Source organism: Coloeus monedula (assembly GCF_965178545.1).
Source record: "Coloeus monedula genome assembly, chromosome: 4".
Classification (NCBI taxonomy): domain Eukaryota; kingdom Metazoa; phylum Chordata; class Aves; order Passeriformes; family Corvidae; genus Coloeus; species Coloeus monedula.
This window is the reverse complement of record NC_138784.1, coordinates 58255812-58268361: the sequence shown is the minus strand read 5'-3', so window position 1 is coordinate 58268361 and position 12550 is coordinate 58255812. Positions and strand designations below refer to the sequence as shown.

Genomic DNA, 12550 nt, shown 5'->3' with positions numbered 1-12550 from the left:
ACAAAGAACATGCAGCAACTGAGAACTAGTCTCACCATTAGCATGCTACCAGTCTCTCCATATTAGCAGGAACACTGCCAGTGTAGCACCATATCCCTCCTTATTCTGGATGTGAATGTGTGAGAACAGCCTCACTCCTTACACAGACTGTAACTTAATAGGACACAAACAAAAATAGAATGACAGTGATGAAATTGGAACTTGAGCAATACAAGTAAGTTTTATTAGCATGCTCTGCTGGACTTGTATGACAGTCAGACAAAGCCATTTAGTGGCTGCAACTTGTGTTCTTAATGAAACCTTCAGTGCAGGTGTGACCTTAAGTCATCGGCACCTTCTTCTGTATTTCTTCTAACAGGGGCTTTAAACTAACTTCACTACAGCAGCGACAAGCTTCTACATTTAAATTTCACACCTTATTTTCATTCAAGCGTTCTTAAAGTTCAGGGAAAAAAACTAAAATAATGAGGATGTAAATTTATTAGAATATTCCAATAACCTTCCTTAATTTCTAAGTGGAGAGAGAAGTGAGAGTATAAACCATTCTCTTAGACAGTTCCTTGTTCCTGCAGATTGTGAGGCAGTCCAGGTCTTTTTGCCTCATTTAGAACTCTTGGACCTTCAAAATCATACCATAACTGAACTCTGAAACACATTTATTAGGAAGTAAATCTAGGTCATGAAGACCTCTCCCTTTGCCAAATTTGTTCTAGTAACCAGAGAGGGATCAAAATCACATTCTACTACGCATCCTGAAACCATTTTCAGGGTTTTGGTTCCTCCTTATAACAGTTCTTTTCTGTTTAAGTAACAATAAAAAAAAAATCTGAATCTGCATTACATCACTGTTTATGCTTCTTTGACTAACTGAAAAATCTATGTAGGTTTCTTGATATTCTGACCCCCTCACATAAAATAAAAATAATTTTCCTATCTGGACTGAAATTAACAAAATAATCATGCCTATCTAAAAATTTTTGTGAGATTTTTCTCACAACAGCTATGCCATAGCTGTTTATTAATGTCTTGATCATAATTTGGTTTATACTTGGGAGTAACAAAATACATTAAATACCATGCAGTTATGACTACTTTAATAAATAGATATTGAAGGTGCTATGGAGAAGACACAATGTCATACACAGGACACTTGCTACTCACTGAAAAGCACTAACTACACATTTTTCATCAACAGAATCATTTAATACTCAGCCTGCCTTGAAACCAGATTTTACTTTTCAAAGAACAAACGTTTTAACAGACCAATATAAATAGCTTCCAATTTATTTAGAACATATTTTTATTATTTCCTTATTTAAGAATCATTCTCAAATTAGAAAAGAAAATTAAGAAATACTGTTTGTACCAAAGTGTAAATAGGCAATTGAATTTTAAAATGCTGATATCAAAGGGCCTATTTTATTTAAATCAAACATCAGTTACAATTATAGTTTTATTGTCACAGTCATTATTTAAATACATAGAAATGTTGCAGCCTTATCATGCCATCCCAGAAGAAAACTGGCACGTTAATTTTTCAGACACTAACAGTGGTCTAGTTCTATACTGCCACAATAGCATCACACTTCTGTGCTTCACTTCAGTATTTCATAAGGACTCAAGCTCATTTAAGAAAAAAGTTTATTATCTGAATAAATGAATTTCAATTACTATTAGGTAACACTAATTAGATACACTGCCAGGCATCACTCTTCAGAACTTCTGAGGCAAAAGTAAAAGATTAATCAAATTTCAAAATGGAGCAATATAGAAACAATAAAAACAAGATGAACAAGTGGTCAATTTATATTCAAAGCTGACTCCACCTGAAAGGAATCCTGTAACTGGAATTTGAGAATCTCAGCTATGAGAAAAGGCTGAGAGAGCTCCAACTGTTTAGCCTGGAGGAGAAAAGGCTCAGGTGCAGAAGTCTCACCCATGAACATAAATACCTGAAGGGAGGAGGCAAGAAAGTAAGAGGCAGGCTCCTTTCAGTGGTGCCCAGTGACAGTAAAAGAGGCAATGGGCACAAAGTAAGAATGCACATCAGAAGAATGCTGGGGTTTTTTTAAATTGTAAGGGTGACCAAGCACTGGCACAGGCTGCCCAGAGGGGCTGCAGTTTCCACCATTGGAGGTATTCAATAGCCAATTGGACATGGTGCTGGACAACCTGTTCTAAGTGGCCCTGCTTGAGCAGTGGGGTTGTACCAGGTAACCTCCAGAGGTCCTTTCCAATCTCAATTATTCTGGAAATTATTAATTATTTTTCCAGAGGAAAAGCTAAAAAAATAAACACACACACATGACAGAACAAATAATTAGGAAGCAGTGTTGACCGTGGTATTTTTATGACTACTTCAATCAATGACTTAATTCACCAAACAGAAATACAACTCTAACAAAAATAATAGTTCCACTTTAGAGGGGAAAAAAAAAATCAATTTAATACAAGTAAATTATTATAAAATTAATTCCTAAGTTTTAGAGGCTGTTTTATAGGAAGTCAAACATCTGGGGAATGGAAAGAACACAGCCAACTACTTATTCCGTTCAATTAAAAAAGGTAATTGGGATGCAGTAAGAATTTCCACATCATGCATTTCAAAGTCTGTACACATGGATCCACACAACTCAGAAGTTTTAATTATTTATCCATTAACTTGAAGCCAAAACAGACCATGTGGAGTCACTGTTTCGATGTTTTTCAGCAACTTACTCGTAGGAGTGTACAACTTAACTTAGGCATGTCTACAATCCCACTTAACTGTGTCAAAAGCGAAACCAGAAGTTGAAACAGGTCTTTGAACTTCATCAACAACTTGCCTTTTGTTTTGTTATTACTTAACAAGGTGGGAAATACAGATCTGAATCTGAAAACTGTAAACTAGCTGTCTTATCCTTTACCCAGTTAGAATCTACTTTTTTTTCAAGTGTCAAATAAGACATCTGCTTTGCATCTTTTGATCAATTCAAAAAATTTTTATTTTTTATCTAACTCACAGAACACTGAAGAAAGAGTTCCCAAAAACTCCAACACTAATCAAAGAAAAATGGCATTATATTTGTGATGATAGTATTTTTGTGAAGCATTTAAGCAAAACAAAAGAAAAAGATGCAGAATTTTTTTTTTTAGTATCTCACATATTAAAAAGTATTAGATAATTCCCAACTGCCAGTATAGGTAATATCACTTCAGAATATGATAAAGAATTTATTCAGTCCTGAGTAAAAGAAAGTTTTTATTTTGTGCTAGGTTTCCTAGTTTATTTTTTACTCAATAAAATAGAAAATTTCTGATTTCTTCTTGTAAGTAAAAAGTGTATCACGTACCTGTTGTGTGTTTCTTTGTGACTGTAAACTGGACTGCAGCCTTCTCAACAGTGGAACACCATTCCTAGACAGTCTTTTAAGCAACCAGTAACTGTGCACTCGTTCAACAAAATGCTTCTTTCGCTGAATGGCCACCTGATTCATAATCTTATTTAATCTAAAACATGGAAAAACTGATATTGTATTTTGCACAGCAAAGCATACAACATATTTATCTATGGAAGTTAAACATCACATATATATGAATGCATACTGTAAAAACAAAAGTAATCACTATGTTACAAATTTCTTTCAGTAAGATCCCTTCCAGTACAAGTATTTCTGAGCAGTAAATTACAACCAAATACATCTGCTTGACACTGCAGTTTCTACTAAATACATTTAAATACTTTATAAAGCTAAAGGGAATAAATTTTTTCATAATCATTATTGGAAGAGCAATCCCAGATTAGGGCCAAAAATAAAGCTTTATGTGCACTTCATAATAATTTTCCTATTGAAAATGAAATCAGATAAAAAGCTCCAAATCACTTTGAAAATCATCAGATCATTTGTTGCCATCTACATAATCAGTAGTTTATTTTACAGACAATACATCTTCAAACTTTTTGCATAAAAGCATGCAATGGAAGCCTTGTATTACCCTATTAATATTAAACTTTTGACAAATAAACCAAACAAAAAATATAAAACACAGGAACAATTATTATTTTACCCCAGACATATAATGAAAATAACCAAACAGAGAAGATACAAGTGAGGATGATATAAACAGTTAAACAAACTCTCTCAACCAAAATCAAACAGTATTTTCTCCAAAGTTACTATTTAACAAATGCAAATACTCTATGCATACACTCATTTGCAAATACTCTAGGAAAGTGCTGCATGAATATCATACACAACAATACTGATTCCTATTTTTCAAATAATGACATGTTAGATAGATGTCCAAGTCTCAAACACAACACTGGCCTCTCAAAATTTATATTCAAAAGGAAGTTTATCTGAAACAAATCTTCAGCTCTCTGAGCCTACAGTTTGAAATTACAGCAAAATAAAAGTTAGAAGAAGTTAATGGTTATAGAATTAAAAGATTTTCTCTTTGCATGATAATGCTGGTATTTTTAACTGGTGGCAGCCCTTGTATACTTAACACAAGATGCCCCAAGGTACCAACCACCTGTATTGCTAGAGAGATTGTTCCTTCATTTGGGGGCAGGGGTAAATTGAAAAGAGAGCTGGATGTAAAACAGTTACAGAAAGGTTAATAACAAGGAAAAGAACTCTGTTAATTCTTCACTCAGAATATTACTACCCATAGCAAAACTCTACAATCGATAGTAGGGGGTTTATCAGATATTCTCCAAAATTTAATACTAAACCAGGCAGATATTTATCCAAGAAGTGTCTGATTTGTAGAGCAGTACCATGAGACATTTAAACAAAAATCATGACTGTATATACATACTAATATTTTTCTGCTTTTTCCCTTTTAGAATTAGGAAGAAAGCAGTTTTGCAGTTAAGTGATAAAAGCTAAGTAGTCAAAACACCTAAAGAAAATCTAAAGTTAGAAGTAAGCCTTGGGTAAAATTATTTTTAAGAATATCTGGGAAAAATAAATATTTTTCAGACTAACATACAGGCAAATGTACCCTGAGTTCACCAAAGGTCATCTATCCCTGGGGTTTTTTTGGGATGTGAAGAAGATAAGCTGCAATACTACTCAGTGCTACAGTAACTATAGCTAAAGTTTTCAATCATCACCAGGCAAAGGCAGAGCAAACCCAGCTTTTCTTCAAAATACAGCACCATTGTGTCCTTTGGTTCCTCAATGACACTTTTTAAAATAAATAACTTAAGCTAGTTAGGCATTCTTGAAGAATTCTAGCTTAACCTAAAGCTTAGAAGGTCTGCAGATGGACTTCAGACTGTCTTGTACATCTTTCACTGGAGGGCAGACACAGGCTCCAAAAACATTTACTCAATGCAGAACAGATGTGACCCTACTAAACTTCAAACAACCTAATTACAAATAATTATAGAACACAATCAAAATCAAATAATTACTCTCACAAATCTCTTGGAAACAGTAAAACCTACTGAACCAAGTCAAAAAAAGCACAGCCAAATACACACCTATTTGGAAAGACCAGAGAATCATAACATGAAGAAAGGTGCCTTGGCTTCATGCCCATCAGATGTGGCAAGACTAGGCAAACAACTTTAACTACAGCTTTAAGTACATTTGCCAATTCACATAACAAACCATTCTATTAATATATAATTATAATAGTAAAGTGCTAAAATAAGCTCAAGAAAAATGTTCACAGAAGACATTCTTCAACTTCCAAAATAGAAATAAACAGACGGTAATTTGTGTGCAGAAACTACTTAACAAGGGGTTGGGAACTACTCATCTCTGCTTTCCCCTCCAAATTAAACCAAGTATTTAATTTAAACACCACACATGGGTAGCAGCAATATACTTCTCAAAATACAGAGGTCTGAAATGCTTCATGTGGCAGGTATCTACAGAGCCTCTACACTAAGAACTTAGTGCTAGGAGGATGTTACATCTGCTGTTAGACTCTAACAACCCACAACCTGTATCACAGCTCTTTAACCATCCTTTTGCTTAGTCTGATACTTCCAGGTAGACTTTTACTGTCCCAAACACTTTAAATTTTGACAGGCAATACAACCATTTTGGGGAAATGAGACAACACTGCTGTAGAACCCCAGAAGTCGCACAGACCGGGTACTGATTTAGAAGCTCCCACCACTTAAAGAAATTTGCCATGGATTCCACTTTCCTTCTTTTATTTTTTTTCCCCAACAAAGATATTATAAAAAAATACTGAAGAATAAAAAAAAAGGGATGCATTTGGGCCACGTAAGGGAGAGCCGTTTAAAGACTTCATCATTTTGCAATGCAGGATCTGACTTGGACATGACAGGATTAATTGCTACACTGCACTGACAAATCCCCAGCGCAGAGGCAAGGCTTACAGAACTTAAGGCACCTCCCACAACAACAGAAAACAGCTCAATGAAGGCATTTTTTTGCTAAGGTATCTGTCCACACTATAACTTTTTCCAGTATAAGCACATCAAAAAAGAACAGCTTTCTGTATCATTTTCTAATGGCAAGTCAACCATACCAACTACTGGGAGAAAAAATCATAATTTTCCCTCAACTTACCAGTTATTGAAAACAAAGTACATTGATAGAGGAATTTGAAAATTCCTTAAAAGGCGCCTGTGTTCCAATGATATTCAGTGACTGCTGCTATCTAACTGGTTTCATAAAAGAAGCATTACGTTTCAAGCTGACGACCACTGCAGCCTTTTGGCACCAGCAGTCATACTGATTCTTGGTTTTGTTTTTTTAGAGCTACATGCCAAAACTACACAGATGACAAAAACATTTTTTAGAACTGTTTTAATTGTGTCACAGCCAACTGAGTGAGCCAGTACTACTTCCTTTCCCCAGCCCCACACTGTAAAACACTGTGCACTACAAACAGGGGTATCATATAACTCCCAGCTTGTCCTTAAATAAGGAAAGGTCCCTTTTGAACTGAACCTTTGAAGCAACACCTACAGTCTCGTCCTGACATGGAGACATGTGATGGATATCTACTCTGTAAAGGGTGATACACTTAATTCACTGGTCAATGCATTCAGAGAGCTGAGTGTGTTGCTCCGTCCTTGTTTCCTCACCTTTTAGATGCATTTTAAATGCATAAAATAAACTTTGTCAATGTAAGAGATGTGCTTTTAACATATTGGAAAATCTCACAGCTACCTTCTTTGACTCATGACTTCCTTCCTTTCCCAGTTTCAGTTACATATCACTGTGGCAACTATGGCAACTGGTTACAGGGAAAAGTGAAACCAGTATTTTTGGTAACCAACAATGTGGCAGTTTAACCTAAGAAAGCCAATGAGAGATAATCAGCCACTTTTTTATCAGTCATCACTAACCACTGCACAGACACTTTTTTTTTAACCCCACAGGTATTATTTTCGTATTACAATACCTCAAGATTCTTAAGTTTTTGAAATATAAACTAGAAAGAACATTTTCTTAAGTATGTCATTTTGACAACATTACTAGAGTAACTCGAGCACAAAGAACTTATTATAAAAATCTGTATTAATCAAATACCCAAAGGAAGATCAAATACCCATTAAAACGAAGGAATTTTTAAACATGAACAAACGCTAGTATTTTAATTACCATACTTCTCCTGAGTCCCCAGTTTTATCAGTTTATTATTTTGCATCGTCCTTTATCCAGCACAGCAGTACTAAAGGTACACACAACACAGGAAAACTGTATTATACTCTGTAAAATTTCATTCAGTATCGCTAACATACGAGTTTCTCTTGACCTATGGTAATATCCATTAACAATCAAATTATGTTCCACTTTACTGAGCAAATAAAATACCCCTATTTTCCCACACAAAGATTGCAGATATGTTTCTAAAACCTATCAGAAGAAAACGTAAAAAAATCTGTATTGAACAAGTCAAAACAAAGTAAACCAAGTTTCCAGAACACTTGAATTTTCACGCCTTGTTAGCGAACTTCCACAAAATATACTGAGACTTGTAGGAAGCAGGAAAGACACAAGACTTCCCTACAGATAATTATAGTAATTCCAATGACACTTACTAGAAGACAATTCGCATAGAACTAGAATAAAAGCTATGGAAGAATTTATGTGGGGAATTGGAATTAATTCTGGAGGCTTACCAACTATTCCTCCTAGCTCCATATAAAAAAATTTAAGCTTTTGAAGATCAGAATGCCCACCTGGACAGATGAAACTCTCCCTACTCTTCCCATGGAAAACCTTTGGCAGCAGCTGTTTATCAAAGTGTTTGTAAAACTCGTCTTTCAATATACTTTTTTTTTTTAAACAGTGAAGAAACACAACTTTGTTATCCCATTCCTCAATGAAAGATAAAACTTACTACATGACTTATTAACTTAAAATTTAAAAAAACCACCTCAAACTGTTCTGACTTGAAAAACAACACAGGTAAATGAATAACTATGTAAAAATCAGAATCCATCTGCTTGTCTTTACTTCCTTTTGAAAAAGGGTAACATTCCTTTAATACCAAGCAGAAGTCAGCTACATGCCTAACAGAGTACATACCAAATCCTGGAAAGACTGAAAAGGATTTCATTTAAGCTTCTCTGCAACACAAATCTGCAGAATCCCCACGTAATAAATACATACTTTCCTAATTAGGACTGCTTTCCAGATTTTATTCCTTTTTGTCTGTTATGTTCTAAAAGTCTAGCTACTGAATTTCCCTTTCCTAGGTTGAGAGTCCAACAGTATATATTTTATCTACTGTTAAATAGATAAATTTTCTGAAGCCTGAAAGTCTCTCCAGGTTCCTATTCTTTATTCAACATTTACTGGTATTTAAACAGTATTTCATTTTGAATGCACATGTAGGAAGCACTTTGTGTTGCCTACATGACTGTGAAATTCCCATTTTTCTATTCGAGCAAACAGCTTGTAAAATTTTGCTTTGACAAAGTACAACTGTGAACTTAAGAGGCAAGAAAACACTATTATGCCAGCTAATTCTCTGTTAGCTATAACAGGTTATCTTCTTCCTATTCTAACAACTAAGTCTGTGATATTCCAAAACTTCGGTTAAGGAAAAAAACCCAAAACAATAAATAAAATAAGAAAACAAATCCAAAACCAAACCAAACAATGAAAACCCCCCACTTTGGCTGCCACACTGGAAAAACTCTTCTCAGATAAATCATATGCACACATTTACTTCTGCCAGCTCCTATACATATGTAATGACCACATGACTTTGAAATCTAATATCAAAAGGCTAAATTCACATCAGATTAATCAAAAATCACCTTTCAATCTGTAATAAGAAGAAATCTCAGTATTTATCTTCTAATCTTTTGTACACTCTGTAACTAGATCATTGAATTAAAAAAAAACTGCCAGGAGACAATTCTTCAGACAATGCATTCTTTAGATGTTTTGCTATGGCACAAGTCACAACACCCCTCTAATTGCCACAAAAGCAAAAAAAATTAATGGAAGTTCACATAACTGGTGAAACTCGGAAGTTCTGAAAAACAAAATCACACAAATCTTGGTCTTCATAATTGTGTTATCACATATATTATCATTATGGACCAAACCCCTTAGAAAGCACACAGAATACTAATGATATGCCTTACAGAGGCAACATGTTAATTTGTTTTAAGCTTCTTTGCCTTGTACACATAAAATACACAAAAGAAAAAAAGTATTATTTTTATTCAAAATCTACTTTTACAATTTACTAAGTAAGTTACACTTCTTCAAACACATTAATTAATCCTTATTTAATCAGCCAACCAATGTCAAGATGAACTACCTTCAAAATAAGGCTCTAAAGTTGCCTTTACTTTTTTAAAATACTGCTGAGGCAAAACTAGTGAACACCACAGTAGCTTTTGTTTTTAATTTAGGGAAAATTACTTTTTTTATTTAAGCAAAATGATCAGGATGACATCAGCAGTAGTTTCTACATGTAACAGAAAGGTTTCAAACTCAAACAATGTGACAAGAAACATCAGAGGTCGATGACTTCTGGCATCACCTTCACTTAGGTGATTCTGTGATCCAAGTATTAGGTACAGTCACAAGGCACACCTACATAATGCTCCCTTGGAATTAAAAGAAGCATTTTCACATAATTCTGTGAATTATACATACATGTATATTCAAGGATAAAGAGCTAACACACATTAGTCTGGATTTATTAAGCTCCCAAGTTCTTTGCAATGCCGGCCCTAGCAGTATTTTTCAACGGCTTTTTTATATTGAATTTTAAGCCAAATTTCTTATTCTTTCCCCCCACCTTAAAAACTTTCTGAATGTATTAAAAAAAAACCCCACAGGACCCTAAAAAACATTTTTAAAAATTCCCAGAAGAATTCCACAAGCTACATATATGAATAAGAAGCATTATCTGTGAATGCAGGCTAACAGTGTCTCAAAGGCTTTGTAAATGTTCCTTTCCCCTTAATATTGCATTTCAACACTTTCTGTTTATTTATTATTTATTTTTCTGCTCCATACTTCCTTTCAGAGACAACAAGATTCCTATGTTAAGATAACAAGATTACATTTAATTACTTGGCAAGAAAGTTCAGGATAGCTCAAGTGGGTAAATTATAAACCAAAAGAAAATATTGGTTCTGCCCTGAGACACAGTAACAGAAATCCAGCTTTACTTCCAGGCACAGTATTCTTCCTAATAAAAGCAAAGATCAACATAGAGAAATCAGTTAATGTGGGGCACATAAATGCTGATCCATAAGAAGAACTGAAAACGCTTTTGTAAGAGTCTCAGCAATTTTTGCTCTCAGTTGTTGGCTACTACTCACCTACTTTCACAACGATCTTTTAATATTAATGACACAACACACCTCATGCAGCAACAGTGTTCCTACTTCTAATAAAAGTGGGGCTTTTTTATTTATTCTTTGCTCTCTATACAAGTGTGCCATTTTAAATGTTTTCTTAATTTCAGACATAACAAACATGCCATGTTTGTAGAAAAAGAAACTGAAGTTGAAAGCAAATATTTATATACTTTTAATGTCAGCTTCCATTTAATAGAGTAGTACTTGAATGAATGGCATTTTAATAAAGCGGATTACACTGTATCTCAGTGCATACTTTAAAAATACTGAAGATTAAATATTTTATATCACATTATATTTCCCTCCAAGTATATAGCTACAATATCATAGTTTCACAGCATTTTTAAAGAACATAAATATTGACACCATGCAAACAAGCAAACATATTTTAAATGCCTCTTTTGCCACGTAAGATCAAGAGACTACACAAAAACAATGTTATTTGTACTAAAGAATCAAGCACTCAAAAAAAAGTGAAACCATGTAGTTTTCCCAGCTAACATTGTAACGCTTCTGCTTCACGTACTCATCCTGCTTGCTGAATAAGGCAACAGTTATAAAGGACAAGGACATACAGCAGCAGATAAAAAAAAATCCACAAGGAATTGAGGAGAGTCAACACAAGATAACTAACAGAAAGAAGCACCTAGATTTAGATTGCCAAGCTAACCCTAAAAGTTAGGATTTCTTAACTTGAAAATTCTGGACCTGCAGTCTAAATAAAATCCTTCTAGTACTTTTTTAGGGCAGGGGGCAAATCTCTCTACCATTACACATCCCCAGTGGCAATACTACACTTCAAGAACAAATTTGCCATTTTCTTCAGCCAAACTAGCTGGTGGCAGTGGGAGGCTACTTTTTGACTACCATTTGACAAGAGGAGCAGTTACTGTCTGTCCCTCCCATACAGTGGGACGGTTTTAGAGTGTCCTTTCCCACTCCCCTCCCCACACAGCACAGCTGCTCTGGCAATTCCCAGAAACACAACTTTTAGATGAAGCTCATTTCTACTTTTAAACAATCAAAAAATGCAAAAAACAAACAAACAAAAAAACCTCATCAAAAACAGACAAACAAAAAAAGCTGATGAGTACAAACAGTACAGTGTAAGCAAGCACATTCAGGAGTTTTGTATTTCAATAAAAAAATGAATGGAATTTCCTACTCAAGAAACAACGTATCTCTATAGCCAGAAGGTCTGACGTACATCCTCCACGCATAAGAGTTCCCTGGTGGTCCCATACATTACTACAAGTGCTAAGCAAGTTACAAGTCAGCATCCACAGCACTGAAAACTGAAACCACCTTAAGGCTCTAAGATGAACTACTGCACCTTTGGAAGTAGATACCCAGGTATAGACTTTCCAAAATACCTAGGCAACAGGACAGATATAGGCCCAGCATTAAAAATAAATAACAAAACAAAACAAAACAAAAAAACCCAAAACAAACAAACAAAAAAAAAAAACAAAGGAAAGAAAAAGAAAAAGAAAAGAGACGGGAGGTAAGCATTCATCCCTATCATCACTGGATCAATGGTTAGCAACTTCTGATCCCTCACCCTCAAATCAGTAGTTCACGGATGAAAGTCTGAGATGTCATACAATTAGATTATAAACAACCTAGAGAATGACACTATCTACATAAGTTAACAGCAAAAAGCTCAGAGTATGACATCTGTGTAAGAAATTCTGGTCATGGTCATGCAAGGAAGTAGCATAGAAACCTGACCTAAGG

The 12550-nt window shown here is 34.7% G+C and overlaps 1 protein-coding gene across 4 annotated transcripts in view; it reads right to left on the bottom strand.

Annotated features, from left to right (window-relative positions):
• The window catches only part of BRD1 (bromodomain containing 1), a 60498-nt gene that overhangs the window by 39628 nt on the left and 8320 nt on the right, over nucleotides 1–12550 (bottom strand). For all 4 annotated transcript variants that reach the window (XM_082280566.1, XM_082280567.1, XM_082280568.1 and 1 more), the window contains exon 3: nucleotides 3333–3489. In XM_082280566.1, coding sequence (XP_082136692.1) covers nucleotides 3333–3489 — 157 coding nt within the window. The remainder of the gene's footprint in view (nucleotides 1–3332; nucleotides 3490–12550) is intronic.